Below are 27436 nucleotides of genomic sequence, written 5' to 3'. Positions count from 1 at the left end.
TATTTAAATGCATAGATGTTACAAAATAGATCAAAATGATGTACAGTTTCATAGCATTAGAAGTTGAAACAGGGATACAAATTTATATCTCAGGTATAGCATATACATGTAGCATCATATGACAACATGAATGAAATGATACATTGGAAAGTTCACTGCAACACGTGTTAGACAACAAGGTTTCTTCTCCAAAAAACCAGACACAACCCCACCCACATAATTATCAAAAAGAAACCTGAACAAGAAAAATGAAAATATATAATGAAAGGGGGGGAAGGAGCATTTCACTCTACAAACACTGAACACTTTTTTTTACATGGGTTCAGATTAAAAAGCATGGAAATATACTTATTTTCCAATCCCCAGCATCTTTAAGCCTCAGAAAAATATGTCCTTGTTGCATATGGAAAAAAGCATGTGTAGATGGTTTGCTTCTTAAATGAACCCTGCCTTTAAGCACCATTTCAATTACATGAAACAAAGCTGTTTAACTCCTAAGAGCTATTGACTCCAACATTACCATTCACTCTTAAGGAAGAATTTCATTACTTTAAACATCACATCTAAGATACTTCCTGACTTACAGGATGGTCTATTGAAGCTGTAGTGAGTTAGCAGCATGATGAAAAACCAGTGATTTGAATGACAATCGCTGTTGTGAGCTAAACATATAACCTGAGAGATATTCTCTGTCTTTCCTGCTGGCCAAAATAAGTCTAATTTATATGCAGTTTCAATATGAAAGTGCATGTAAATTTTAAAGAATTTATTAAAGGATTTAAAAGAATTTACAATCTTATTACTTAATGATAGCATGCCAAAATCTATTTCCACTCCAAATTTTGTCTTTTGGCAGAAGGAGATAATGAATTGCAACCATTTCAGTCTGGATTTCTCACAGATCACACTCAGGGGAACTCAACAGAATGTGGACAACAATCAAAGCTTTCTATTTGTTCCACTGACTTCTGTGAATTTAAAAATGCATTGCCTTTTAATTATTTTCTAACAGAAAATAACTCTACCCTGAGGGTGAGTTGGGAAATGAAGGCCAAGCAGAAAGAAAGCATTGAAATTACCAATAGTAACCAATCTTATTCATAATTTCTTGAATCAACTAGATAGGCTGTTGCCCATCTGTTGAATTAATCAGATGGGTAACTGTTATTTTTTTCTTAATTTTTCCAACTATTTTCTATTGAAGGAAAACAGTTGGAGAAGGTTATGGCTATTTCAGGCTTCTATTGATAGAGTTTCAACATTCTTCTTGCAAATTTAAAGAAGGTTTTTACACTTTGAGACCACCAGACCAATTATGTATGATCTGAGAACTGGAGCATACAAATTTTCAATTCTGCAGTTTTAAAAAGCACCACAAAAATTTTTTGTGCTTGTATTCCAAGATCATATCACTCTAGAACAGGAAAGCAATAGTTTTGTCTTAAAAACTTAGCAGTAATGAGCAGATTGCAACAGTAATTCGGGCCCTTAAAATTTTACTGGGGATCATCATAGTATAGTATCTGAGTAATAAGGCTTCCCACACCCTGGTTTTTAAGAACTATATCTGACTTAACACTTCTGAAAATTCTTCTGGCATCCGAATAACTCTGTTTTACCTCATACTCATAAAACTCTATACGTTAGGTAGTCATCAGATAATAAAACTCTACTTGAATTCCGTACTTACAAATCATATAAAACTAAGAAATAGTGGAGTTCTGCACTGCACCTCTTTTCTCAAAGGAAACAGACAAAATCATGTGTCTCTAATATCAAGGCTGAAAACTTTAGATTTGCGTTTGTTCTCAAAAAATCCCAGAACCTCTTGGATTGCTCTGTAATGAGTAGAGGTATTCTCAACCACAAGAGGGCATCCATGCTTGCAACCTGATCCTCAGGGAGGATGTATAAACATATATATCTATCACTTATTATACACCTATCCACCTGCCCACAGATACAGACATGGAAATAGACACTGATATATTTCTTTCCATGCAGCCACAGTACTTTTGCTCTGGGAGGGTTCCTCTTTCCAAGCCCCATGGTATTTCCCAATATTATGAGGAGATGGCACATGAAGTCTAATTTTGCTGTTCACAAAGCTCTCATGGAGCCCAATTATTCATTCCTGCAGAGGTTATATTGAAACTCCTCTGGTTTTCTCTGAGACGTGACCAAACTCACCTCAGACTCACAGGGAAAAAAACTGACCTCAAAGAATAGATCCCAAGGATAAGTGTGCAAGGTCAAGCCCAGATTTTCTGAAGTCATTTATTTTTCAGAGAGATGATCTGGAATCACTAAAACTTGCTCAGCATCAATCTGAAGTCATGACTCTCAGAGGCGTTACTCTCCCCATAATTTGTTCCACAAGCACTTGCCTGTTGTGAGGAGGGGAGGGTACTGTTTGTTTTGGTTTTGAACTGGAATACATTTTCTTCTCTGATGCACATAAAACTCTTATTAGAGCCTGAAACAACCATAAAAAGGAACTCTGAAAGCAAATATGACCTAGTGGCAAGTTATATGTTTAGCTGAAAAAAATCTCACAAACACTGGAGTGTATATGGCAATATTTCCACAAAAAATAATCTGTAACTTCAGCACCAGAACACAGAGGTTAGCACCAAAAGGTATCAATGGCTACTCATCACCTTAGATGTTTAAATGAGGCAAAAAGTCACAAGCAGATATTATTATAAACAGCTACACTCAATAATTAATTATATCAATTTTGTTCTATTTTTACCCTTATGCCTCTCACAGTATTTTAACAAAAAATAATTTTTGCCTTATTTTAGCTTGTGCATACTTTTACAATTTTATATTTAGAACAGAAGTCTGAGCTAATTTCTCTGTCTTTAAAGGCACACCCATCTGCTGAGAAGAAATTAGTACTTCAAGGCCATCAAAATAGCAACTGGAGGTGGTTTGCCTCAGCATGGCCTTGAATTCATCAAGCTCAGCATGCATTAGAGCTGCCACAGACATCTGAAGTCTTCTGCGTATTTCAGTGCTTTTTTTTGTAGCAGCACTTGGTGTCAGGTAGTCAGTCAGGAAGCACTGGCACTGGCAATCAAAGTAGAGCTTTACTGGCATTGTCATTACCTGGCCCAAGAGCAAAAAGATAATAGAAACTGGGGCATTTCAAATAGGCAATACAGAAAGGCCTTCCACTTTAAAGTGGAAATCTCATGTGGCAATCAAATATCTGATGATCTGTAAACCTCTCTGTTAAACGAAACATATTCAGCTAATGCTTGAGTGCTTGTGGCTGGTTTTATCAGGAGCTGCTCGTATGAAATAGCTTATTTCCAGATCATGTTTTGATGCTGTCAATTACAGTGTGATTACAATAGTTAATCCCTAGCACCATTATGGGATGTTGTGAAAAAACCTGCATACCTGTTTCTTAAAAGCAAAGTTTTCTATATTCACAGAAAACAAAATATTCCACAAAATCAAGGTATTTGTAGCAACTTAAAAAGGAACAGATACGATAACATATATACCCGTGATAATAATTTCAGCTGAATTACAGAATTATAAATTAATTTACAATGTCTAGTCCTGTTTGGAAAGTGTACCATACAACATACAAATTGCAAGTTACAAAGTGCATAGTCATTTATTGTTAGACCTACTGTTGTAGGTTTCATGGCTTAACCTGAACTTTTTCTTATGTTCTGCTTCCTACTTATATTTCAAAAATAAAAATAATGAAAATGGCTAGATGTACTGCTTTAACTGTTCTGTCTTTACCTCTATAGAAGATTACTTATGCAGAACAAAAATGCATTTTTCACCTGCATCTTTGTCAACAACTGTGCTGGCTGAGGGGCTAGTCACCCACTAAGTAGTTTTGTCTGACTCATTTACTTCAGTGTGTACACAGATCATGCAAAGAGGTTGTCTTTCACTCCCAAAACAGTACTGGCTTTTACTCTGCCAAAGTATTTGACTGATTGAGTACTGTTCAAGTCCAAACTCCTTTGAAAACAAAAGGAAAAATGTTTATATTGTACCTGTTAGGATAAAAGTTAGTAGAATATTGCAGAGAGTTATCCTTTTACAACATGGATACATCTAAAGGCCATATGCCTGTCTAGTTCTTGTCCTGTCAGATACAGAAGCGTCACTAACCAGAAATTTCTGAAGAGCCACAAATCAGCAGCTGACATTCTCTGAGGGATCAGAGTACAGACAGATAGAGAAGGGCTGCTACATTACATACCCCATACAGCCTGTCCCAGATATCTTGCTGGAGAAAAAGAATAATTAATGTGAAGAATTCAAATTATCATCTTTCTTTTTATATCACCAGCATGTTACTTCATATTCTGGTGACAGACTATCTCCAATACCCTAAAAAGACTGAATTAGTGACTTAAAGATACATACATATGTAGCTCTAGTGAAATTATCCTCTGTTGTTCCACTTGCTCTACTCAGTATTGCTTTTCAAAGTTAATAAATTTCAGAGGTCTAAATGTAGCAGTGCAAGTAGACTAAACACTTATATATAAAGTGGAGTACATGCTGCCCTGTAACATAAAGCCAAAATTCAAGGCTATTTCAATGACCTAGTAACAGGGGCAGACATTTGATCTCTTCCATTTAATAATCTGTTTTTCAAGAAAAGTACCTGTATAATATTTTGGTTTTAATGTCTCTATTAGGCACTCATAAGACATTCAGGTTTTGGCAGAAAGTTTTTGGCAGATTTGGTTTTTAATAATGCACAGATATTTTCAGGAAACAGTGCAATATATTTTTAATGGACACTGGCAATTGCTTTAGAAATTTGAAAGTTTTGTAAAAAATCTACATAAATTTTAAAGATCCCTAAGGTCTTTTATTTAGAAATCTTCCTACCTGTTTTTAGGTCTGATCTCTCCTGATTCTCAACTGAATTTCAGTCAGAGGGATAACATATATACTGGTAGACCTATAGTGTAAAAGCCACTATGGACGTTATGTATGGATGTATTTTGCTTTGTAAGCAACATATTTCTTCCTGTAAAAGAATGAATATACTCCTGCAAAGCACCATTATAGAACTATGACTGTATTCAGAAATACAGGAAGGTAGAGTCAAGCTGTGCTGTTATACCAGTATTTTTACAGTGATGTAGCCTTCTTTTTAGATAAGACTTTAGGCATGTGAGTTAACAACCACTGCATCTGAGTCAGTGTGGTTCCTCATTCTCCTTAATACTCCTGTCTGCACACAGACATGTGATAACAGCAGCCATGTGCTGAACTCTTGAAACACCATAAATGAATTGATGCTGTGCATGAGGTAGGTAATATCCTGCAGTTTCTCTTGCACATATGTTTTCCTCTGCTCAGTGTCCCACTGACATTGCAGGTGAAAGCACAGGTGTAAACAGGAGGAACCATTGGGAGTGTGAGGACAATTTGTTCCTTTGCATGTCACACTCCATTTTTGAAGCACAGTATTAAACAATGACCCTTCTCTTGCTAGAGTTATTACTTTTAAAAAGGAAGTAATATTCTGTCTTCTGATGTGCTTTTACTATAATCTAATCTTCAGGAAGCTACACTTGCTAAGATTAAAATGAGTTTGCTCTCCTTTAGCACAATGTTAATCTGAAAGGGATAATGTGAGTCGTAAATCCCAAAGTGTTAAAACCAAATTATACTGTACTTTGAAAGCTAATTATACAAAAGCACACAAAAAGAAAATATCAGAGTATTATCACAATATCTCTCTATATATAATATGTGCAAAATTCAATATACAAGGTTCTTGTTACTCATCTCTGGGTTTTCTTTAAAATAATCTTAACCTTAACTTATTTAAACCAGTATAAGTAGTTTGATGTTACTCCTGGGAAACAAAGATTGTCGATACAAGAACCTCCATAGCTTGGAGGACAAGCTGAACATGGAACTCCGACTTTATATGGTGCTTCTCCAATCCAATTCCCCCTGAAAATAAAAAATTAAATAGAATACTTAATAATTTCAGAGTGGAAGAAAAAAAATCATCAACCATACATGCTTTGAGTGATTAAAGTTAATGTTCTCTACTGATGTCCCATAAATGCTCAGTTACTAAAAACATGACATTAGTTCATTGCTGCAGTTTACTGATAAACATGGATCTAGCAATTCCCAAGAAAGAGCAGAAAAATGACCATATATATCCAGGCTAGTAATATCCATTCCCCATCCTTTAGTCTCAGTGGTGAAGTCTCAGTCTTCTTGGTTTTGCTACAACCAAGTGATTTTTGGTTCTCTGATCTCATGACAGAGAATTTTTTACTGGGGATCTATATTTACGAAAAAAAGCAAAATGAACAATGGTGCAAGGTTTTTCTTGAGCACGTTTTTCTCTGGCAGTTATCTTAAAAGCTTGTGCTTTGTAGATGGATAAACAAACTGAGTGAAACCTTACTCTTAGGTTGCACCAGCCTAGGTTCACATGGTGAAGCTCTGAGACTGAATTCATGATTAGAGAAAAAGGAAGAAAAAAACTATTAAAAGGAACTGAATTGGGGCATTTTCAGAGGTCTCACAGATGCAAATGAGAGCAGAAGTAGGGTGCTTGGTGAAGAGAGGTGCGCAATAGACCCTAGGGAGAAAGGGATACAAAGTCTGGAGAGTGATCATATGAAAAGAGGTAACTGAAACATCTAGGAACATCTGAAAAATACATCCAGACTTAAAGGGGTTTAAGTAAACCACAGACTTTTAGAGAATCATGTAACACTCATGATGTAGGCAGAAAGTTAAAATTAGATTTTTATTTAAATGTTATGTCTCACAGAGCAGAGAACTTTCCTTTAGTTTGCATGTGACGTGGAATAGCAGTGAGTAATGCAATTATTTATGAAACATTTTGTCATTCCCCACCTCCCAGCCAATAACACTGGATCAAAAGCCTTAGTCTGGGTTGTGCCTTGGAAGAAAATAGGAATCTCAAATAATTTGCTCCTTCCTACTTCTCTTCCAAATGAGTACAGCAGACTACGTTCTCAGGAAATATATTTAGTCTGATAACAGATATGGAAATTCGGAATTTGCTCAAAACAGCTTTCTGCTTCATTTTCTATGCAACACATGGCAGATTTGTGTGAGACTGCTGGATAATCTGGGGCCTTTCTAAACTACAAAAATACTCCTTAACTTTAGGGAGTTTGCTCTCATTTGAGAAGCATAAATATTTTTCCATGTTACAGCATGGCATCAGTGAAAATTACTGGATTTCCAAATCCTAAATCTTTGCCAAATTCCAATCTTAGTAACTCAGATTGGGCCTGTAATATTCACTCCCTTCCTCTTTAGAGGAGTTTCTGGTGTGCTGGTTCCTCAGAAGGACACAGACTTTACTGAGTGGCAAAGAGACTTCTGTGTGCGCCCAAGGACTCTAAGCCCAATGTCCTCAACTCAATTAAATCTAGAAATACAAAATTAATCCAGGAAAGATCATTCAATATAATTTTTGTGACCCTGCAAGAAGTAGATGTGAAAATCATGATTCCACTTCCTGTGACTGAGAGGTCTGCTCAATATCTTGCACAGAGAAAGAGGTTGCAACTTCAAGCTTTGGTTAGCTGTTCAAGAAGCTGTGGGATTTTTAGATTCAGAAAATATAAAATGTCATTAATTCATTGCTAGCTGATACACAACTACTAAATTCGTTTCCAAAAATGCCTAATGTATAAATCCATTTTATTGCAATATATGAAAATGAGATAAGTATTCCAGAAAGTTCTTTTTTTTTTTTTTTTTTTTCAAATTAGGATATATTAAAAAACTGTCTTAGAATCTTTGATTTCATCTTGTCCATGTTGTGGAGCTATAAGTCAGATAGAGTCTTTGCTGCCTATTCTTCCTCACATTCACTTCTTACCACCCTTTTCCAATAAATATTATAGACAAAAGGACAGAGAAATCTCCTCGATTTCCAAAGGTGGTTTTTTCCCCAAGTAAATTTTCTTACAAAATCCTATCTCTTTTTCAGTTGCAAAACCTTAAAAAGTTCTTTTTACTCATGTAACGGGTACAGTAATGACATATTCTTGCATATTCTTTACCACAAATGGACCTGTGCCACCAAGAGTTTATGGAAAACATGCTCAGTTAATCATACTCAGGTTCCTACAGAACTGTGTCTTTGCCTAATGCAGAGACAGAGCAAGCAGCCACTTACACTGTCTGTGCAGCTTTTGCAACAGTGGTGCAAACCAGACTGCAAATTGAAACTCTCCCAGAGCCACACTTTACTGACTCATTCTGTACCCAAATGCAAGCTTGAGATGATGTCTAGGAAATGCTGGTAGAAAATTAATTTCTGCATTTCAACCTAACACCGACCTCTGCAAGTTATGGGATATATAGCCACCTAGGGAGTCTGTGAGCTGTATTTTAACAGACCCTAATATGGAAGGCAAGATGAGACAGATTTGCACACATGGAGCTTAGGCTGATGGACTTCATATGAAAGCAATGCTAGCATGGTCATAAGCAAAGGTATCCTGTGGGCAACAACACGCATCAAAGAATGAATTACAAAATGGTTTGGGTTGGAAGGAACCTTACAGACAAACTAGTTCCAACCCCATTGCCACGGGAAGGGAACCTCTCACTAGACCAGGGTGCTCAGAACCCCATCCTGTCTGGTGTTGAATGCTTCCATGGATGGGGAGTCCACAACCTCTCTGGGTAAACTCTGCCAGTGCCTCACCACCCTCACAGCAAAGGATTCTTCCTAATGTCTAATCCAAACCTACCCACCTTAAGCTAAAGCCATTCCCTCTTGTCCTATCTCTACATGCCCTTGTGAAAAGTCCCTCTCCAGCTTTCTTGTAAGGCCCCTTTAGGTACCAATAGGTTCACACAAGGTCTCTCTGGAGCCTTCTCCTTGCCAGGCTGAACAGCCCCAACTCTCTCAGCCTGCCTTCATAAATGAGCTATTCTAGCCCAGATTAACTTGGTGGCTCTCCGTTGGACCTGCTCTAACAGATCCATGTCTTTCTTGTGCTAATAAAGACAGAATTGGATGCAGCTCTCCAGATGGAGAGCAAAGTAGAGGAAAAGAATCACCTGCTGGGCACATCTCCCTTGATGCAGCCCAGGCTATGGTTGGGCTTCTGGGCTGCATGAATGCCCTGATAAGTCATATTGAGTTTTTCATCTACAAACACCCACAAATCCTTGTCCTCAGAACTGTTATCAATTCATTCTCTACCCAGCCTGTACCTGCGCTTGGATACACCCAATCCAGGTGTGTTTGGCCTGACTGAATTTCGTAAGATTTGCACAGGTCCACCTGTCGTTAAATCCAGAACCTGATCTACAGTGGGATTGCTTACCTGAGGAAGTCTAGTCCACCATGCCTATCTATAAAAGAGTGAAGAAATAAGGATTTCAAAGTAAAGTGAAGTCAGCACAAAGAAGGAAGAAAATACTACTAATAAAAAAACAGCAATAACAGAAAACCAGTTTTTTGTTTTGTTCCACACACATCAAGTAGGTTCCTTTTCCTCCTTGTACACTGGAGTCCCACATTTCCATACGTTCACATGGAAAGCTTGAACAAAAGAGCAGCCCACAGAAAAAGCACAAAGAGAGGTCATGCTGCTGAAAAAGGAGTAAGCAGTCCTAAGAGAGGACCAAAACATGCACAAAGTATAAAAATAAACAAAAATAAAAGAGAGCAACTCACTTTGGGGCATAGTTGCATACCAAGTAAACAGCTCGCCGCCAAACAGATCCCCAGACGTTCATATTGTGGCACGTGTGGATTGCGCAGCCTATACGATTGGAAGTGGCCCAAACCATCTGAATAAATATTTATTATTAGTGAAGTCCAAATTGAAAAGGAATATGCACGTACATATATTTATAGATATACACATACATTTATTTGAGAGAGAGGGGTATAAGTACATCATAGGAAAGTTTAGCTTTGGACATGAGGTTTTGAATAGAGGAAATTTATATAACCTGTGTGTAATGGGTGCACATGGGTCCATAACATCGCATCGGGCACCTAGGGTTGCAGTCTTGAGGATAAGGGAAAGCATAATCCTTCACCTCATCATACCATGGCTTTACCAGCTGGAGAATAGATCGATACCTGGAAAGAAAAAAAAGAAAAAAAAATTTTAGATTCCGCTTCACATCACCAGAGTCACAGTATTAAGCAATAATATTCTTGAGTCAAACGAACGCTGGGAGGTAGAGATATATTCTACAGATATAGATGTAGAATGCCTGCATCTATCCAAGATCTGGTTTGCTCAAAGGCTAACAAAATAATTGCTTTGTAGGCTAACCTCTTACCTTCCAGTTCTTACAGACAGGTTCTGGCCCAAAAATCTCAGAAGATAGGAAGGACCATGGTCCCAAATGCATGTAGCAGCCCAAGCCTCAGCAGATTTGGCAAGAGTTTCATCCCAAACCTGACAAAATAAAGTATCCTCAGCAGTAGAACAGAAAAAAGCATATCATGATCATAGTGCTAGAACAAAAGAAGCAAGTACCTTAACTCACAAATATACCATCATGATACATCAGATCAGGAAATAAGAAGAGAACTGTGGAGCACCATGCACAGAATCCAGTGGGATTTGCCCTATTGCTGGACAGAATTCCTGCCCATATCATTAGAGGAAGCCAAGTATTCTGATCTCTCCCTTTTTTTCTGGAAAAGCCCCTCACCAAACAGGCATTCTCCTACAATTTTCCCTTCTGTGTTGATGAGATCCATGTGTGGAGAGAAGTGAAATGTTGGCTGGGACTCAGATAGAAAGTGAAGGAGAGGAACACAGAAATAACAATTCAGCATAGGTATTACATACCCCACAAACCCCCAACACATTTGAAACAGGACCTCAGGAGTATCTATAGCCAGAGCCAATGTGTGCTTCATATTGGAAGCCACAAGGTCAAGAAATGGATGCCACAAAGGCAAAGACTATGGATAGTTTCCAGGTACAGTATAGCTTTCACTACTTTATTCTGCACAGGAACTGGCATTGCTCACTGCCTGATATAAAAAAGATAACAGCTCTGTAAGAACAGACAACTTGACTTCTTAAGTTCTCCAATGATTGGAACATGACAAGTGAACTTAAACACTGTCTCTTTTATATGCTTTCCCTGCTCAATTACATGCTTGATTTGTAACTCTGCTGTTTTCTCCACAGCAAAACAGGTTTGTCTCAGAAATAATGGAGATATTGGCAACAGAAACTACTGCACCACTGGAACTCCTGATAAAGATATCTCACTGTTACATTACAAGAGCACACAAATCCTAGTATATCTTAGTGTTTAAGGGATACCCAAGTAGGCTGTAGATTCTGGAATTACATGTATATTTGGAATACCCTTCTTGGAGTGTTTAGGTGCAGAATAGTTGTAGTGAATTGCAAGTAGAAAGGCAGAGCAGAACATAGTAAAGTTGTTTATATAGACCATCAGTGCTTTTTAAACACAAACACAAACTCATATATCTTGAGCGGTTATGAAATAAAGAGTATGCTCTCTGAGGCATGAAAAAAGAGGCAAAGTCAGAAATTAGCTTATCAAAGGATAAAGTGGCCCACATCACAAATATTTTCTGTACTATGAGCTAATAATGATTTCTAACACTGAATTCAGTTTTAATTTCACAGACCTGAAGAGTGAAAAGACTGATCATTGACTAGGCCAATAATTCATGCCCTGACTTTAATACTTTGTGACATTTCTCTTAGTGAGAAGGACAAAATTTAGTAAATGTTATGAAATTGCTAGACCATTGAACCAAGTTTTTGCAAATATGGAGTGGATAAGGTACCTCCTGGATTAAAGGTGAAGAAGCACAACAGAGACCAGTAAGGCTCCTTAACAGAAATCATTTTCCATTCAAGTAGAACCACCTTAGGGATGATAAAATGGGTGGTGCTTAAAGAAGAGAAGGTTTACTCTACACCTGTTCAGAAAATTTCCAGGATGAAGTCAAACTGCTAGTACAAGGACAAAAGACAGAAGTCTTAAGAAGAAGCATGCTACAAAGGAATACTCTTTATGCCTAGGAACTGGCTTCAACTTGGTTAGACTTCAGACCTGAAAAGTTATGGGAGTTTCTTGGAGGAGTTGGAGATAAAAAACCCAAAACCCAGGATATGCTCTAGGGCCCAAGGTGAAGAAAACTGTGCACAGACATTTCTTCTGCTTTGTATCTCTGCCATTAAGTTTACTAGCTGCATGTGGCTGGTGTATAAAAACCCTTTATAATCCCTGTGGTACAGCAGTGGTCCCAAAAAGAGGGCTTTAAAGAGTAGGTACAAACATAAAAGAGTGTCTGGGGAGTGTGTCTGAGAGGCTGGGGCCACAGCCAGTGTTTGGAGCCTGCCCAGGCCCAGGGGAGCAGAGGAGCTCATGGATCCAGCATGTGGGGCCAAACACAGCTGCCTGGTGTGCATCCATAAGGGGCTGCTCTGCCAGCACTGTGACACCCCATAAACACCCTCCTTTGCTGGGATTAATCACACTTCTGGCACCAGTGCTCCTGCCAGGAGGCTGAACATGAGGTTTGCGTGCTTGCTCCCAAGCGCCCTGTCTGCACTCCCACAGTAATCTAAACGTGCTCTGTGTTCGCACAAAGAGCGCCAACATCTCAACTTCCACCCAGCACATTTTTGTGTGCTATTTGCCTCGCAAAATAGCATGTTAGGTGTTTGAAAAAAATGTGAAGAATGGACTAGGTTTTCACTATTAACACTCTCTAAGCAAGGCACGGTTCCTGCCTTGGACAGCGAGGGCATTTCTAGTTCACTTTTGCTTCTCAGCTTTCGTTTCTGGTTATCAGGAATCATCTGCAGCACTGCATTGGTAAAGCTTTGAGTTGTTGTTTCTAACTCAGTTAAAGTGTTGTGAGTTTGTCATGTATAGTGCACTCTGCTTTCCATTATCTGTTCACTCTTGATCCCTCTCTGGACAAATTTTTGGCAAACATAAAAAAAATAGAAACAGGGAGAAGGAAAATAACTACTGACTAAGGGATAAGGGGGAGGGGTGCATATGCAGAATCTTTAAATTTCCTCCATTCCTTCATTAGCAGGCTGGTGAAAAACCTCTACACAGTCCCTTACAGCTATGTAAATCATGGGAGAAGTTGATTGCCTCACCCTCCTTATTTACTTCATTTTTTCAGAAGAAAAAGTGGTCTCAGTCCTTCTAGGAATATCTCTAGATGATCACCAGAAGAGAATACATAAGGCAGACCTTATAGAGTCTTTCAGCACCTGAAGTGAACCTACAAAACAGCTGGAAAGAGACTTTTTGCACTGGGACCAAGTGATATAACAAGAGAGAACTGGCTTAAAGCTGAAGGAGGCTAGGTTTAGATTGGATAGTAGGAAGAAATTCTTTGGTGTGAGGCTGATGAGGCAATGAAACAGGTTGCCCATAGAAGTTGTGGATGCCCCATCCCTGGAAGTGTTCAAAGCTGGATGGAGCTGTGAGCAAACCAGTCTAGTTCCTGCCCATGGCAGGAGGGTTAGAACTCATCATGATCTTAAAAATCATCTGATCTTTAAGATTCTGTCCAACCCAAACCATTCTATGGTTCTATAAAAAGGCTAACAATTAATAAATGCTGAAAGTGAAAAATACTATCTCATTGTGAACCAAACTATTATAAGAGACTGACATTAGTTCACCCTTCCAAAAAAAGTCTGATCCTGAGTCCAGAGTTGTACTAACTTTTATCAGAGTTCAGACCCCCTGTTTTGGGCATCTAAGAGAAGAGAGCAAAGACATTTGGATTTTAAAGCCATGTGGTTTCATTATGTGTACATAGCTAAATAGCATACCAAGAAATACAAATATATCCTAGAAAGAGAAACTGAAGTAACTTGAAAATGAGAGGGACAGTTTCTGTACAAGGAGAAATTTAAAAGCTCAAACTAATTAGCAAAGAATTTAAAAGAAACTGAGTGATAAAAAAAATTACAAACTGAAATATGGGCAATGCAGTGTTCCTATTAAACACATCCAAAAAAGCTGCCCGACACGAACACAAAATTGTAAAAGAGAAAAAGGAAAAATATTTCCATACTCAGTGGGTTAAGATCTAAGAAGGTGACTCATCCTGAAATGCTGATCATCCAAACTCCCAGTGCCAAAATATGATCATCCACTCCCCGGGGACAGTTAATCTCCATTTGCTAGGTTGCAAGTAGTTGAGGAAGAAGTCACCTTCTATCCAGCATAAAGATGCCCCCCAAACTCCAGATCACTGATTTAGTCCACCATGGAAACCTCCCCGCTTATCAGCGAGGTCTAACTGAGCCACAATAGAGTTAAAGCCTGTCACCACACTGCCACCGACAACTTGAAATGAACATCCTTTGGCCAATTTATTTTTCTTTCTTGAGCCAAAGATTATTTTCCTAGAAAGCTCTCTGACTGTGCTCTCTGTACTGCTCCCTGCAAAACAACACTTCCAAACTACATCTCAAGGAACAGGGCACTGTTTCTACATGGGGAGTTTCAACATCTGAGACCACTCCACGAGGCAGCCCCAGAGTGTTCTCTGCACTCACACAGCATGTGCTTGCTGAGAGTTAGGAGTAAAATCTTAGCACTAATAAAGTCAGCAGGAATTTTGCCAGTGAGCCAGAATTTAATCCTAGATTTTGCTTGTTTCCCTCTGTAAACAAATAGTAAAATATTTAATCCCCACAATGTGTAATAAACAATAGAGTATAAAACAAAATCTCTTTCATGTTGAGTGAAATTTCTTGAAACCCAAAAAGTGGGCTTCCTTCACCAAGGAAAGCCTTTTAACATTGTGGGTCACAGTTTCCTCATTCTTTTTTATAGCTGTTTCTATAGCTGCCTCTCAGTTGTTCTTAGATACTTTCCATGTAAAAAGGATGAAGTTGTCATTTTGTGCTTGGTTGGAACTGGAGGTCCTTGTCACAACATGTTCTTATGTATTAAAACAATGGTGAAGCTGAATAAACATCCTGATGATGAAAAATAAAAGAAAACAACTACAATATTATAACGATCTGTTCACAACATTTGTTAAAAAAACACTGGCTGTTCCCGTCCTACTTTGATACCTATGTTTTAATTTGAGGAATTGCATACATAACAATTTTTAACTATAACTTAAACTTAGAAACATGGTTCTCCTCATTTTCATTGCAGGCAGAATTGTAGTCCTCAATCATTTAAATGGAGCAGCTTTTTCTTCACATTCTGCTCAAGCAATATCTTAGGAGACAAACCTAGTCACTCAAATGACAATGACCTCTCCTCATCTCTGCAAGTAGTCGGAAACTATTATTAATGGCAACAGATAGCAAGAATTTGTGATCTAAATGCAAAGGGAACAGAATACACAGCCATACACTGTATTCACTATGTTCCCATTCTGCGTGGTTATCTGTGGGTAAACTGGATGTTTACAGAGCCACTTAAATTTACAGCCTTCATTGTCACAAAGAAGTCTGGTAAGTAGGAGTGCTCCTTCCCTCAAAGTGGACAGATTGTGAGATAGAAGATGCGGGCTAATTGTGGAGTCCATAAAGATATATTTTTACCTGGTAGCCTAAGGACTGTGCTAATGATCATTGTAAAACACTCAACCAATCCAAACCTGTGTTTTAATTCTTCTTTTGCCATCATGATCTTTAATCTTTCCCAGCACATTTTTATTGCCAGCAGCCCTCTTAACTTGCAAAAGAGCACAAGAGAACCTCAGCAGAGCATTGCTCTGGCTATTAAATACCAGCATCAGCCCTCAGTGCCTCACTGTTTGTGTTTGGTCTGTTTGTTGTGGGTTTTTTTAAACGACATATCAGCTAAGATAACACCATGCATATTTCCCAATGGTAAAACAAGTACTTTAAGCAAAACATACACATCCTGGTCACTCATTACCTTCCTAGGAGTTCCCTGAGTCAGGGCTGCTGCCCATAGTGCCAGGACAGCTGTGGTGTGACCAGACCCTCAGCTGCCATCAACTGTACAGCTGAAGTGACAAACACTGGGTAGAGATGTGAATACAAATCCAGAGCAAACAGGTGAAGTTCACTGCTTTTACCACTCCCTTTTGCAACAGCTTCTTTACGCAAGTGCAGCTACATAAAGAGATGGCAAATTAAATACTGGGATAGTAATAATTATCTCACAATTTGAAGAGAGTTGCATGGTAGCACTTCTATATTTTGAAGCAATAAAAAGTGGCCATTTTTTTTCCAGTCTTGGCATCTTGTTTTTCATTTATATATGTTTACTGTGGATTCATATTAGTGATATTCAGATTGTTGTTTCACACAAACAGATCTCTAGCAATTCTTAGGCATCTCAGAAAGATGGTTAGTACGACCTTCTTTTAGCAATGATCAATTAAAAATTAGCCTTTCCACCTCAAACATATTATTTTACTCTCCAGTAGCTCCCTGCTTCTCTTTGTTTGCCTAGTTGAAGATCAAAAGATCTTACTTCCAGAATGGCAGCAAGCGAGAGAGAAGCAAACCTTGACTCAAGCAATTTTCTCCTGTGATAAAAACACTGTGAAGCCAAGGGATGAAATCCAACATGTCCAGTCCATCTGTGCAGCTGCATTGCACAGCTGCTCGTGCAAGTCCCAGGGTGGATTAGCAGATGCAGGCTGCTACCCTCCAGCACACAGGTCCTGTCCTCACGGGTCACCCAGCCTCGCACCGCTCACACTCGCGCGTGCGGCGCCCGTCTGAAATCCCACAGCAGCGCACATTTGCTCCCCTTCTCTTTCATGCAGTCAGACACGCAGCATTTTCAAGTTTAGAAACTTTCTGTAGGACCTCCCACCACGTCCACTACCCCAAATCTGACAGAAAGCTTAGTAAAACAACCCAACAGCCCTTCTGCCTGCATGCCTTCACAGCAGAACGACTGACAGAGCCTTGTCTTCTTCCTCCCGCTTTTTTCAATACATACGGTGTGATGAAAATATATGAGCTCATTGGAACTTACATGGAGATGTGGCAAACTTTATATATTTATTTAGGCTCTGAGATCATTTGAACCTTAGGCTCTCTCTCTCTCTAAGAATATGTTTTTGGTTTTTTTATCTCAACGACCACCTGTTAGAAACTTTTGTATGTTTATTGTAATTGGTGCCTATGACACATGCAGGTACTTTCTCATGTGCATTAGGTAATAATTAGAAAGTTTATACAGAAAATTTCCAGTCTACCCTCTAGAGAAAAAATATCTGGATGGGAATCACAGCTCCGTATGTCATTCTTTCTGCAAATAAACAGAGGGTTAATACATCAAGCTGCTTGTCCAACAATCCACTGCAACTCAAAGTAAAACTGTGCAATGTTTTATAGTAAATTTACCCTCATATATCCAAACCTCCAAACAACTGAGTCACACTTCTGAAGGGCTCAGTATTAAAAGGTCTGGCTCAATCCAGGCATCACCAGATATATTCCCAAGAAACCTCACTGCCAGAAATACTTTTCTTCTGAAAATTCAAGCCTGTGTTTTACATAGAAGCTTATATTCCTAGGTGTCTACATGGTGCAAACACAAAGTGCTATCATTTGAAGATTTACCGCTATTACTCGTCAATTTTATTTTCTTTTAAAGGTTGTTTGAACTTCCTTTCATGTTTGGCATCAGGCTTTCAGACAATAAGAAATAAAGAAAACTGGTATGCTGTCAGATTTAATAACAATAAGCTTCTCTGATATGCTATCATTTGTTTAGTTTTTGGAAAAGTTTAATATCACAGCTATATATCTTAAAATATTCAGTGCTTTTCTAACCTACTGCAAGGACTATTTTAATTGGCAACAGCTTATCTTAGAAGTGGTAACAAAAAGGACCAAACTCTAGCTCCATGTCACCCTCACAATTGGTCAAAAGTCTGAAAAGAAGCATGTCTGACATCTATCATTTAAAATATGATCAGAACAAATTGTATTTTCTTAGAAATACAAGACATGAATGAAAATGTATTTATTTTGCGGTGTTTCATTTCTCTTACATATAGAAAAAAAATATTCTGCTTTTCTTTGTTATTAACCACTGAAGCTTTCCATCAAAAGGAAAAATGTTCTTAATTTCTTTAAAAGTTCTCAAAGAAAAAACTATTTTCTAAGTAGCTCTAGCTGAAAGATACAACGCCATGACTTAAAACAAAACACATAGAAGCTTCCTCTTTCTGTAGAATAAAGAATAAGAACAATAGTTCTTTATTCTCAGAAAAAGAAAGCTCGATTTAAGATTCTTTCTCTTGATACAGATTAACAGACATCACTGACAGACAGATAGATGTGCAAAACCAGTTAAATCTCAGTTTCATTTAAATAGACCTCAAACCCCATCCCAGGGCACCTGCAGATGTATTCATACATGGAGGAGCCTGAGCTGAAGGTTCTGTGCACAAAAGCAAGCAAGGGGCTATCCTGGGGCTTCCATCTGTTGCTGCCTCTAGGATACACATTTTCACAGACCTGTGATAGACTATTTATCTTTTCAGGTAGAGAAAGAGGACAAAAACTTTTGAGAGGTTTAAGGTTATGATCATCTCCATTCACGTATGAAACAAAATATTGTGTACTTTGGATCAAGATTCTTGTGAAAAATGCCCTGTCTCTGTTTCTAGCCAAGAAGTTCAAGAGGTGCTACATTTAATAATAAAGGAATGTCTAATTCCAAGGCCTCTGGGCAGGCTGCTTTTCTATCTGAGACTTTACTAAGTTGTTTTTTGTTTGTTTAAACTCCTAGAAGGCTTTTTGCTAATACTAAATTTAAATAATGTAAATATTCCTTTCTAAAACACCATCAAGATGGATATTTTAAAGTTGTTATGCATAAAAATTGGAACAGAGCTCTAGTACCAAAGCAAGTTTAACACAGTCACTCTTTTCCACAAAATTTTATCAACAACAGCATTTTTTGGGGAAGTTCTTCAGATTCTTCAAGGAGTGCTTTCTAGGAAGGGTCTTTTCCATTCAACTCTTGAACAGGTCTTCTATCATTCACTCTGAACATAACAGATGGCTTTTGCACTTCTTATCAGTAATATCCACTGGGATTTGACCCTAGATAACACCAGTTACTGAGACTGAACAGGCTTTTCTAGCTTTCTGTCAATGAAACTGCAGGAAAAATGGGCAACACCCTACATGTCAGTGATAGCCAAGCAGTTCAGTGCTGCCTTACTCACACAGGTGCACTAGGAAATATGTAAGTGGCTAAACTCACCTGTGAGGCAAAAGAGAGCTAGGTAAGTCTGTTATGCCAGAATCAGCAGAAAGTAAGCTCCATTTACTCCTGCTTTCTCTCTGTCAGTTGCCACGTTGTGCCTCCACTGCAGAAAAAGGCTGAGTTGCTGTTGCTGTGAAACAACTGCTTCCTTTCCAGGCCGTGATGCAGACAGACACCATTAGTTGTAACCATGTGAACCACATCAGTTCCCTAGATATTATTTTAATTTTCTGAGAGGATCACTATTCCAGAATTCATTTGCCCATGATCTTCAGGCATTCCTGGTGCTGGGTTATGGTACTAGGCAGAAGGAACATTAATTGTCTAAACAGAAAATCAAGTGGTAGGAAGCAGAAACTGGAACCAGTGAACACATTCCACCCTTGTACCCCTTTCTCATTTGCTCTTACCTCACTTGTGAATTCCCAGCATAGAGCAAGCTAAAAGCCATGGCAGACTGGGGGCCCACACTGGAGAACCTCCAAGCATCTTGAGCTCTCATCTGTCAGAAGACTGAGGTGGAATTCACACCTGCATTTATTTTGTGCTCTAGCATGATGAAAAGCATATCAAGAACTTCACACCCTGACTCGTCATCTGGTTACTTTATTTCAGACTTCACTATGTATACAGGATTTAAGGGAACAGGGCTACTGAATGAAAAAAATTATGCTGCCAGTAACTTCTACAGTAAATTCTTCATTGCATTATGGCAGTTAGACATGCACAGTTAAAATGATGGGCCTAATCTTCTTTGACATCCAAGGGTCTTGTTCACTAATTTAACTAAGGAACTGTAAATGGAGTGCAACTGTAACTTGATCCAATATGCAGAAGTATTGTAATGACACGCACATACAAATTGAGGAAAGATAATATGCATCTTAATGCCAAGAAAACTGCCAGTAAATATGTAAAGGGTAATTTTTTGAAATGAAAAAGGACAGAAATTCTATTGGCAGTTTAAAAATGCATATAAAGATTAATTATCTGAGCTTTAGAGGGAAATATTTAGGTTAGACATTTGGAAATAATTTCTATTCCTAAGGTAAAATATTTGCCAAGAGATGTGACTGAGACAGGATCACTTTAAGTGTTCAAGAGTAGACAAGATGAAAACCATATGTATGTAATGCAGAAGGAAGTCCTCCAACAGGCCAGGGATAAAGTAGATGGATTAAGAGACTCTATCCAACTCATTAGACATAAATCTTGAAGGAACTAGCCCTGCAATCCTTACTTACAGACATGTATGATTGCAGTGGGACCATGTAAATAAGCCAGGGCAAATGACTCAAGAACAAAATGTCCTTAAAGATTTAGAATGGTCTGTAAAAAACCACAATGAAAACAGTAAAAAAAAAAAAAATAGGTAAACAGGTTGAGAAGTTTATTTATGAGAAATGCTATTGAATTGGAGAGAAAACCTAACTCACTCTTTCCATGACCATACAAAAGGCTTTTGGTATTAAGCAGAATGTTGGAAAACTTGAAGTAGGTTTTCTGGGTTTTTTCTGACTTTGTCTTACCCATCACTTACTGCATATTCACAGAATATTTTTAAGATCACCTTGACAGCAAAAGAATTTTATCAAGACTTTTATACTTAGAAGTGAAATAATAAGGAAGTTATTTGCATTTGTGAGCACTTACTGGGTTATACCTTGCTTCTCTGACCTGACTTTGGAAGTTACCTGCAAATTTTCTGGGACAAGAAGTATCCAAATACATCACCTTGGCAAAGAGAGCCATTCCTGGGCCACACAGAGCATACATATTTCCAGCATGACACATGTGGACTCCTTCACAGGACTACAGAAGCTTCTTTTTGAACACAGCTACTTTTCTTCTACAACAATAGGTCGTTTCCTTTGTTTAGTCTATTATGATCTTTTATGTGGATTTACTAGATATTAATATACTGAAATTCTCCATTCTCTTCCAGTTCCTGTGCCATCAGCTCATGAGAAACATGAAATAACTCCTGGGTAGCCAAACTAACTCATTTCAGGCTAGTCTGGGGAATCTTTTACTACTTTGAGTTCTACAAAGTGAGTTAAAATGACAAAATTTAACCAGGGGCAGACTTTCCCAAATATGAAAGTTCAGTTACTGAACAAAAAAGAATTGAAAGTCTGTCTGAACATCTTTGGTATATCAGCAGGCTCGAGTTTATCTAGAGAAATTTTTGCACTTAAAATCTTCAGCCAGCATTCCACAAACATGTTTTTGAGTATGCAATCCTGCTGCCTCTATTACACTTCAGACGTGCTACTGCCAGTCCACTCATAACTATGTTGATCCATACTGGGCTCAGGACTCACTCTTGCAGAGCCAGCAATGAAACTACTCATGACTGGCCTTTGCTATGGCTCTTCAACAACTTATTCAGATCACCTTAGAGAACTCTTAAATCAAACAGATTTTCCCATTTTGCATGGGAATGCCATGGAGGATGGTGCTCAGTGCTCATCAAGGTCCACTAATATAAGTTACTGCTTCTGCATGCAAAGCTTTAAAGAGCATGTCTGTACATAAGCACCTGCTTGACCAGCTTTTGCACAAACACAGTGATGTGGGATACAACAAAGACCATACAGACTTTCAAGAAACGGGCCTCAAGTGGGAATAACTGTAGGAAAGGTAAAAATAACTTCTGATCCTCATAGGAACAGATATTTCATGAATGAATGTTTTGGAAGCCTAAAGATAGTGCCAATGCACATTAAAAGACTTTTTATGAGACTCAAATTTAAGTTTGCAATATCTTGAAAATATTTGCTGGCCTACCAAGTAGCTGAGATCTTCCAGAAAAGCAAAACAGGTCTCTGTAATACAGAATTAGCATTCAGAAAAAGGGATTTCTTCATTCACATGCTTCCACTGGAACTACAGATGTTCATACTTTTCACACTAGACAGCTGCTGGCAACTCTACACCTAACTTTTTCTGAATCATGAATTTTATGGAATCTTTCTGCTTTCTCCACAAAAAATATGCAAAGACAAGCAGATGATTTTCACCCTTTGTCAGGCCAGAAGTATGGTGTTCTGCAGGTATGCCCTCAACTTTTAAAGCACAAGCAAAGACTTTCTTAGGATGATGAAGAAAAAGGTTCAAATTAAAAAAAGACTCACTAATTCTGCATTACAGTCCTGGAAGTTCTTGTTTTCTTTCATTTTCTTTCACATATACGCTGACTAGATTTGTACCTGTAGAAAAACTTCCAGTTGAAGGCATCAGTACCTCCAGAACCAGAACCAAAAGCTGGTTGCAAAATCTAACAGCTGGTTGTTAAATCTAACACGTCAGGTGCCAATGTCCCAACAGAAAGACTTAACCAAAGTGTAACTGGCACAAGACACACCAGTTTCTTTTCCTGGGGACTGATGCAATGCTTCCCACCATGTTTGACTCCCCAGCTGTCTGCTTTCATGGGGGGCTGCATGCAACAACACGCTGGGGCAGCACTCAGACCCACCTCTTCCAAAGAGAACTAGAACACTTCCCAGCTCTGCTTACCTGAACTTCCCCCGCCCAACCCATGTGCATTTAAAGCTGTGCTTCCAGACCTCTCATCCAAAGTCCTACAGTACATAAACCTTCGAGACAGTACGGGCAGAGAAAATAACACCCAAGGAGTCTGAAGTATCTGTAACTGCACTGGACATGTGAGAAGCAGACTGTATCAAGGAGAGAAAAAGAATGTGTCAAGTAGGAAAGCCCCAAAAAAGGTTGGGTGTGGAGAACTGGAATCACAAGAACCAAACCATGCAACCAAACCCTGAAGGGGTTTTATTTCCACCAGGGAGGTGGAAATAAAAGCAAATGGAACTGCACAGAAGTGAGAATGTGATACAGTAATTAATGAGAAGAACAGCTCCTAAGAGAATTAGGAAAAAACAACAAAACACAATTTACTATGACAGTGAACATAGAAAAGATGAAAAAATATATTTTTCTACTGCTTCAAAACTGCTTAGTTTTTCTCTGTTTCAACACACTTAAAAAGATTTCCACAATCTACTGCATCTGTAAGCAATTCCAGCTCTCTAACATGTGACATCCGTTTTAGTCATTGTTAGGGAAATTGGGATAGGCCATTTTCTTCACTATCCCAGAACTTTTCCATAGTATTCAGGAAAGGAACACACACTCTGTAAGGTTCTTTCAAGCACAAATGCACATTGTCTTGTTGTTATTGACAATGTGTTCATTGTCTTATTTATAAAAATAAGTATTGAGAAACATAACATCTTTTTTTTATATAGCAGCAGCAACCTCATGTCCCTGTAAGACACAACAGATGCTGCACCACACACTGAAATTATTCAGAGACCAAAGACTGGACAAAGCGAACTCAGTTACTGATAATGGTGTTTCCAGCCTCAGTATGACTTACAGCACCCTGTCATCTTCCAGGCCTCCCTACCAAAATCCTTCTGTAGTCAGAGAGGTAAGAAGTTCCACAGATGGTGCCATGACCACAATGCAGATGGCAGAGCACACCCTGTGTGATGCTGCTCACTGAGCATTTTTCTGCTCTGTAGTTACATGGGACACACACAGAACTTAGACAATTTTAAAAGAGAATTGTTGGCAGAGGAGCGGCTGCCTTTTGGGGATTCAAGCTCAAGTTGCACTCTGGTTCATTACCTATATAGCTTGAGGTGCTGATCTGAATTCTGCAGCATGAAGTCACAAAGTACTTTCAGACTGGAAAACCAAATGTAAAAGAAAGCCTTCAGTCCTTGCACTTGAGGCTACTGTTGGGGCTGATGCTGCCAGGAACACAGGTACATCCCATGGCTGGTTGCTACTGGCAAAAGCAATAGTAAGAAAGGCAAAGAAAAGAACAGGGAAAGAACTGCTGTAATGAGCATGACTGCAGTCTTGATTTTGTATCTATGTTGCAGTAAAGCTGCAGCAGAATACCCACCAATATAGATAAAATCTTGGCATTTTATGTATATGCGTTCAATAAAATCCAGGAAACTTTCTATTCACAAGGGTTCCTTACAGAACAGGCTAAGAACACTGCACTTACAAATCCCTTGGGAATAGGACGGGGTGCTGGCTTCACTTCAGCAAACTGCAAGGGCACACTTCTAAAACACACAAGCCAAGGAAGGGTATGGTAGGCTGCCATTCCCTCAGACATTACAACAAAGTTTATTTACACAGAATCAAAGGAAAGATCAGTGGAGAGCACAGCAATGAAAGTGATGACTGAGTTTGACTTCTGACCAGTCTGGCTTTTCTGTCTCTGACCTTTCCACTTAACCAGAATTGAAACTCAGCCTATGGTCTTCATGCTGCAATATTCTGAGAGCACTCAGCATTCTGAGTTGCTGCTGGGATAAGCTGAACAGATTATATGATGACATCCAGATTTAGGTAACATCTGTGACAGAAACATGTCCAAATTGTGAGTCATTAGCTGCTACAAAGGAGGAGCTGTTATTACCGATATCCCCTTTTTATGTCTAACTGATGGTGTCCTGTTTCTCAAACCTATTAACTGTCTGCTGTCATATGAGAAACTGTGTCTTTAGCATTTATTATGGTGCTGACACAACTTGTCTGTACTTTCAAAACACTGTGAATACCTCAATTACAATGTAAAAAAAATTGTTGGACAACCTGTGTTTAATACTAGAGGCCCACATTATGCGTGTATGCAAAGTTGGAACACGAAGTAGCAAATGCTGCTTCAGCCAGCAGTGCTAAAGCAGCATGAGATCACAGTGAATGTGTAACTTCTACCATACCTGCAGGAACGGATATTTCCTATAAGTATTTTCCAATAAGGAGAAAATGTGCCTGCCACATACTTTTTTTTGAGCACATTGAAATCCTACACACTAGATAAACCTTAAAAAGCAGCATTGCATTTGATGGAAAGATAAAGGTATTAGGTGAACACAGAAAACATGCAGTAAGAAAAACACATGAAGAGGAGACAGATTAATTACTTTGCAAACAGTCTTACCATATTGCTTCCATACATAATATGTGTGAAATAAATAAGAAAGGTTCATTGTGTATCTTATTGCCCACATCAAGGCAATGACTTTCAATGTACTCCACAAAAACTATGGGGCTAATGATCAGCACTTTACCACTTTGGGTTGCCTGTTATTACATACAATTCCTCAGGCCAACAAGCAGTTAACTCACCACTTCACTTATTTCATTGGGACTACACATGGAAATGAAAATTGAACAGAGCAAGTAAGAGGTTCAGAGTTCAGCATTCAGCTTTTGCTTGCTGAAGTTAATGCAGCTTGAAAAACATAAGGACAGAACATTTTAGTAAGCAATAATAGATTAAAAAAAAAAAAATTTAGTTAAGTAAACCATTACAATTTGTTTAAGAAAATCAGATCACTGATTTACAGTTTGTTTTACTCTGAAATAAACAGTTCACTTACCATGTATTCCATGTTGGAAGCAGGTGGGAAGACTTTGCCTCTGACTTGATTATGATAATCAAGAATGGCAATCATGTCATTCTGTGAAATGTAGCGCTTCCGCCTGGTTTTGGGAATTTTTGCAGAGTCCAGATGAGCTGCCAAAGCTGTCTTGATGTCAGTGAAATTATTGTCTGACAAGAACAGGTCAGTGGAGTTGGGTAACACTAATGCACTTGTTTCACAGAGAATGGAAAATAAGAGAGAACAACTGATTGCAGCAATTACTGTCATTTTGGGGCCACAGAGGTACTCTGCTTTAAGTCAGGGCAGCAGAAAGCAAATCTGTAGAAGAGAAGATACCAAAGATGTGATTCTGTACATCTGTGCAGCAAGACAAAGTGAACAAGCAGGCTGTGACCCGAAAAATCATTCTGTCAACTCAATCATAAAAACAAACCAGGCAGAACACGTGTTGCTGAGCAATTTTCAGTAACTGTATTAAGTGATGATGGTCTTACTACAACACACCAGATGAGGTATCCTTATGAAGTACATGGTCAGAGCTGGTAGTATTCCTGAAATAGTGACAGTGCAATCACACCCAATCAGTCCATAAACCACACCACAGATGTTAAATAGGGAGACTGCAAGAAACCTTACATCATGTTTTCTACTGAAAATTAAAAATATATCCTAGGCTATGCCTACCCCATAGGCATGGAGTGTTTTGACACAATGTGGCAGAGATAAACCAGTAGGCAGCAGAAAACATAAACAGCATGAAAGCAGGACATCTTAGAAATAGCATTCAAATCTTAAGTTCACCAAGTGTGATGAGCATTGATAAAACTGCATGCAAAGAAACTTATGGAACTGAATGGCTTACCTCTGGATAATACCAAGAAAAAAAGAACAGAGTCTATTGTTCTCCCAGTATATATAGCACTCTCCTATGTGATGATATGAACCTTTGTGAAGAAGTGTCTCTTATTACAACCCCCCCAAAGAACAAAACCGTGCCGGTTGTGAAGCTTCTGGCCAGAGGCGCCGCTGACAGCCTTTATACGCTGCGGGCTGTGCAGCCAGCGCGGGCAGTGTCGCGGCGGGTCCCGCTCGGCCGGGGCGGGCGGGAGGGGCCGTGCGAGCCCACGGCAGCCATTGGGTGGCACCCGGAGGGTGGGCGCTGGGGGGCTCGGTCACACCCCCGCCTGATGCAGCGCAGAGAGGCAGCCTGCAAGACTCTCTACTCGGCGTTTCCTACCTTTTTTTTTTGGTTTTTTTCCCTCCGCGGCTGTTTTTTTCCTCATTTCCCGAGCATCATGCTGGCTCGGGAAGCGCTGTTTCTCGCAGCTCCACGAGCCCCCACGGCGCAGCTGGAGCGCGGAGTTTGCGAACCTGAGTTTGTTGTCCCGGGAATCGGAACCGTGCACCGCCGTGGGCCGGCCCGTCCCGGCAGCGCGGTGTCCCGGGGCCCGCCGGGCAGCCCGGGCCCCGCTCCATCCATGGCCGGCACGGCTGCTGCCCGAGGGCCCGACCCCTCCTCTCGCCCCCTTCTCCTCTTCCCTCGCCCTCTGCCCTCCGAGGCACGGGCAGAGCTCCGGGCGGCCGTGGCCGTCCCAAAGCTGTTACCTGAACGTCTGCCAGTGGGAAGCTACGGGAGCGGCGGGACCGAAAGCTCCCGGCGGTGCCAGGGAGACATCTGTTTCCCATTAGCTAGCCTATAGCTGGAATTCTTTAAGCACAGAATGGTCCAGCCACTCACACGGCAG

The 27436-nt window shown here is 39.4% G+C and overlaps 1 protein-coding gene across 2 annotated transcripts; it reads right to left on the bottom strand.

The window, feature by feature from the left end:
- Positions 1-27436, bottom strand: PI15 (peptidase inhibitor 15). Of its 2 annotated transcripts, none has more exons than XM_074552694.1 (6): positions 27297-27436; positions 25686-26009; positions 10324-10442; positions 9985-10117; positions 9704-9819; positions 1-5961 (listed from the first exon to the last, which is right to left on the bottom strand). In XM_074552694.1, exons 2-6 carry the CDS (start codon positions 25956-25958, stop codon positions 5826-5828), a joined length of 777 nt encoding a protein of 258 aa, XP_074408795.1. In that variant the 5' UTR covers positions 25959-26009; positions 27297-27436; the 3' UTR covers positions 1-5825. The 2 variants fall into 2 exon arrangements, with proteins under 2 accessions (XP_074408795.1, XP_005479442.1); XM_005479385.4 differs by lacking the exon at positions 27297-27436 and adding an exon at positions 26554-26821.

The sequence above is a fragment of the Zonotrichia albicollis genome, chromosome 1 (assembly GCF_047830755.1).
Source record: "Zonotrichia albicollis isolate bZonAlb1 chromosome 1, bZonAlb1.hap1, whole genome shotgun sequence".
In the NCBI taxonomy this organism is placed as follows: Eukaryota; Metazoa; Chordata; class Aves; order Passeriformes; family Passerellidae; genus Zonotrichia; species Zonotrichia albicollis.
Note: the sequence above shows the minus strand (reverse complement) of the source record. Positions and strands in the feature narration are given on the sequence as shown.